Raw genomic sequence first — 4,367 nt, forward strand, 5'->3', positions numbered from 1 at the left:
AACAAGAGACATTAGGATTAGTAATGATCTGCACACAGCACTGATCTCTCCGCAGTCCCTTACTCATTCCTCAAAGTCTCTCCGCTACGGGCTGCTGTACCTGTGGATGACCACCTCTGTAAAATACTGCTCTGTCTCATTCCAGAAGAAATGCTAGCTTAATTTAAGAGGGAGCAAGATCTGCCATATACTCCCTTTCCATTTTTTAAAATAATGAACTGAGTATGCCCTCAGCAAGGAAAGATAGTTATACAAAATCCTTGAGTATTCAGTGATTTTAACTGCACACACACTATGTATGAGAAGCAGAGAACTCTTCAAAGAAGATCCAAAGATTTTTAAATACTACAGAGAAGTAAAAATATACCCTACTATTTTAGTATGTAGTATATGGCAGCTAAGCAGTAAGTATATGGCAGCTGCAGATGGCTGCCATATACTCTACTGTTACAAAAAATACACACACTATAAAAAACCTGTAGCTAAAAAATGAAACACCACAGCTATGAATAAGAATTACAAAAGTACTCCCTATTGAACTGCACAGAAAACACTTTAAATACATTGTGAAGTGCTTCAGATTGAAACTTTAAGACTAATTCAGTAAAAATCCTAAGCAAAACTCACAACACTTGTTTGCATCCCTGCATTTAAGCACTGTATACTGTAGATTTATGTATTACCCTTATTTTTAACTATGTCATAAAAACTGAATGTGACTATCCAAGCTTTTACTGTCAATTAAATTTGGCTACAGTCTCTCCTAATCACCCTGCTTTTAGCATACTAATTAGATAGTACTTCTGGTGATTTCCAGCAAATAAGAGGTACTTTATTACTTGAAGGAAGAAGATGGTGCTCATGGAAACAGATCTCTGGTTAATATGACTGTAAAATGAACTGTTAAGAAGTCGTTGAAAAAATTCAACAGTAACGGGACATAAATTAATTCAAAATGCAAAGGGACACAGCTTCACACATCTTTGAAATGGAAGTTAGTACTTGAGTAGGTGAAAAAGTGAAATACCTTCATGTATTACTGGGTGACTGATTGATCATTTATGTCCAGCAAAGAAATTGTGTGGCTTTCATAATGTTCTTCCTTATGAGGAACATGCTAAGCCATCATATAATGCAAGGGGTGATGGGGGGTGTGGTGTGGAAGTCTTTAGTGTACCGTTGACTTTGCACTAAGCTGTGATGTTTTGAAAACTGTCTCAAGGAATGAACTTAACTTTCTATTTTCACAAGTTTTAGTCAAACCCCTCTCTGCTGCCAAGGAATAAATATTTCTCATATGTGCAAAGCTTCTTCCTAATTTACTGCTTGAATGTACCAATATTTTTCCTTGGTATACCCAATTCCTGAACAAGAAGTATTTCAACACCCATTTAATTTTATGCAGCTGACTATCCCAATTCAAATAACCAGGACTACCCACATACACAAAATTGAACATACATAAAATTAAACATCTGCTAAGTGTTTTGTGGCTAATGCTTCAATTTTACATTCAAAAGCTAGTTTGGCAACATTTAACAAAACATCAGTTTTATAAGGAGGTACAGTTAAAATTGTGAGCTGTGATTGTTTCATGTACATTTTCCATTTTACCTACAATAATGGTTTTAGTAACTATTAGGTACTACCACTGTACATGTTACATACACATCAAGCAAAAATTTATTACAACCTATTTCAGTCTTCTGAATACTTTTTAGGAAAGATTTTCAAAGTCCACTTAGAACCATACAGTTTGTTTAGTCATTATTTCCAATTAATACGACCATTCTGGTAATCTCATAGGTCTGTAACAGCACTCAATCAAGTCCAACTTACACAGAACATTTTGTCCATTTTCCCATTACATTTAACATTTTGTCCATTTTCCCATTACAGAGGTTCACTGCATCCTAAACCTTACCAAAGGAAAGATAAAAGGAAAATCTCCAAGTAATATCCAATTCTTTCATGTCAATGTTCTTTGATGTAAGTAACAGTTGAAGAGTCATGAAGTGTAGATTCTGAGCCAGAGATGTGAAATGACACAATTTGGTAACCTCTGAGCCACTTTTCAATAGAAAGTCTTATGACAGGTCTGGGACACAATTCTAGTAGTTGCCAGCTATTTCCCCGTGTCAGTAATAAAACCCAACATATCTTATAATTTAAAATTACTTTCTACTAAATACATTTTAGGCAAACTACAGCATTATAGGTGCTCACACTGAACATGCCCTTTTGCACATTAAAGTCCCCCCAACTGCAAAATGATGAATAAAACAATAAGGTTTTAGCTTACTTTTTAAATATGGCTATATCCAATTTTTTAGACATTCTGGGAGCAGTTTGTAACAATTTCAGAAAACCATCTTGGCATAATATAAATAGCACGCATGCATAAATTTTAAAAATATTGGAGAAAGGATAAGAACATATTGTAAAATTCAGATTTCTAAACTGAAATAGTTGCAAGAGAAGCAGTCATTATTCTGGATTCCAAGTATCCAAAAGAAACTGTAACTAAATTAAACACCTGTGTCACTAACCTACCAATGAATGACTATAAAGTACCTTCTTCTTCCAAGATCCCATCAGAAAAAATATCAGATGCCACATCTAAAAACAGACACTTAAATCTGTTTTTCTGCTCTGTTCTATTTTAAATGGCTTACAGTGACTCAAACAAAACAGAAGAGGTAACTAGAGACTACATCTGCAATCACCATTTATAACAAGCTTCAACAGAATATACAGCTGAGTTCTGAAGCAGTAATAGACAAATCTACCTCTTTACTAGATGCAAAAGAAAACAACTACCCTGCCAAATTCCAAGCATACATTTTTGTCAAAAGCAATCTGGAGCCAAATCCTTCAGAATACTGAAAAAAAAATGCAACATCTCGTGACAGGGTATACATACTTATGACACATTAGAGACAAGTCTCTAAGCCAACCTGGGAAAGATTTTTGCCTTCATTCTCTCCACCACTGCAGTTCAGTTTCTGCTAAAACCTTCTATCAAATTTGAAACTTAATTATGGTAAAACATACTAAACTCCTTTTCAAACAGGTCATTAACATTAAGGCCCTGATTGTGTTTTACAGTGGTTACAGAAAACCTCAGCAGACATGAAAATGCTGTAGATCACCTCTTCTCACGCATCTGAAACCGACTTTTGTAAGTGAAGAGACAAAGCAGAATGGAGTTTCATTTTCAAAAGAAAGCCAAACAAGTTGCAGGCACTAAAATTCATCCTACTGCCATATTCACTGACAGTTTTCTGAGCTGCATTTTGAGAGGAAGGGTTCTGCAAGGTTTCACCCATGAGGGAAGCAGAGGCTCACAGACACCATCCCTGTGGCATCACGGCGCGTCACCACAACAAAGCACCTGCACTGCTGTGACTGCAACAGGGTGCTAGCACACAGGTAATGGCTATCAGTCATCTTCACACATCCGAAAACATGACACAGATCCCAATGTTTGTAGTTTGGCTTGAAACAAGAAGTTTCTGTCTGTGTGGAAACTTCAATGGTGAGACTTCACAGTAACACTTGACACCAAAATGAAGTCTCCCTGCTGGAGATCTGCAGCATAATAACAATACACATCCCAAACTCCTACCTCAGACCTCCAAAAGCACTGCAATGAGAACCACTGGTGTCGGTAAGATTGCCTGTGCTAGCAGGTTCAACTGTTCAAATGCTGAAGTTTGTATCTCACTATGTGTCAGTCAACATTAGTTTTATTCCCTGTATTAAATCTCTTTTTATTGATTTTGTAGTCATCTGCATTATAAATGAGTGTCTGGAGTGATGTCACAATCACCAGTTTCTATCAAAACTGAATAAATCAGCAGCAGCTTGGTGGCAGTTATCAAAAAGATCCTGGTTTCTAACCATAGAACACAAAGGCCAAGAAGAAATGAAGTTACTTATGTTAGCAATACACATCCCCTAGGAATAGAGTCTTTTAAAGATGTCTGTAATGACAAAAAATATTAAAGAAAATAAATTCTGTGAAAATAAAAAATAAAGGGCAATGTAAAATTTTTAAAGTCCATAAAATACTCTTCCTAGATAATCACATAATGACATGACATCGACCCTCTGGGAGGAGTGTGAGAAACACAGTGACACAAAAACACACAAAAAAATCTGTTAGACAAAAATAAAATACAATCAACAGGTCAGTCATACCCAGCAACACATGAAAACACTCCAACTTCTTTGAGCAACTCTTTTGAAGGGTAATTAATTCTAAGGATCAAGCCAGTGCACTGTTACTCTAACACACCCAAGGTGTACAGCTAGCACTGGAAGACTGCATGTTGCCAGGTGAACGCATTCCTCCTTGTCACATT

At 36.2% G+C, this 4,367-nt stretch overlaps 1 protein-coding gene across 1 annotated transcript in view; it reads right to left on the reverse strand.

Moving 5' to 3' along the window:
• PTAR1 (protein prenyltransferase alpha subunit repeat containing 1) overlaps window positions 1–4,367 on the reverse strand; it is a 29,199-nt gene that overhangs the window by 17,656 nt on the left and 7,176 nt on the right. The window contains 1 exon segment of the mRNA XM_017736445.1: window positions 3,419–3,450. Coding sequence (XP_017591934.1) covers window positions 3,419–3,450 — 32 coding nt within the window.

The sequence above is a fragment of the Corvus brachyrhynchos genome, unplaced genomic scaffold, assembly GCF_000691975.1.
Source record: "Corvus brachyrhynchos isolate BGI_N302 unplaced genomic scaffold, ASM69197v1 scaffold716, whole genome shotgun sequence".
Lineage (NCBI taxonomy): Eukaryota > Metazoa > Chordata > Aves > Passeriformes > Corvidae > Corvus > Corvus brachyrhynchos.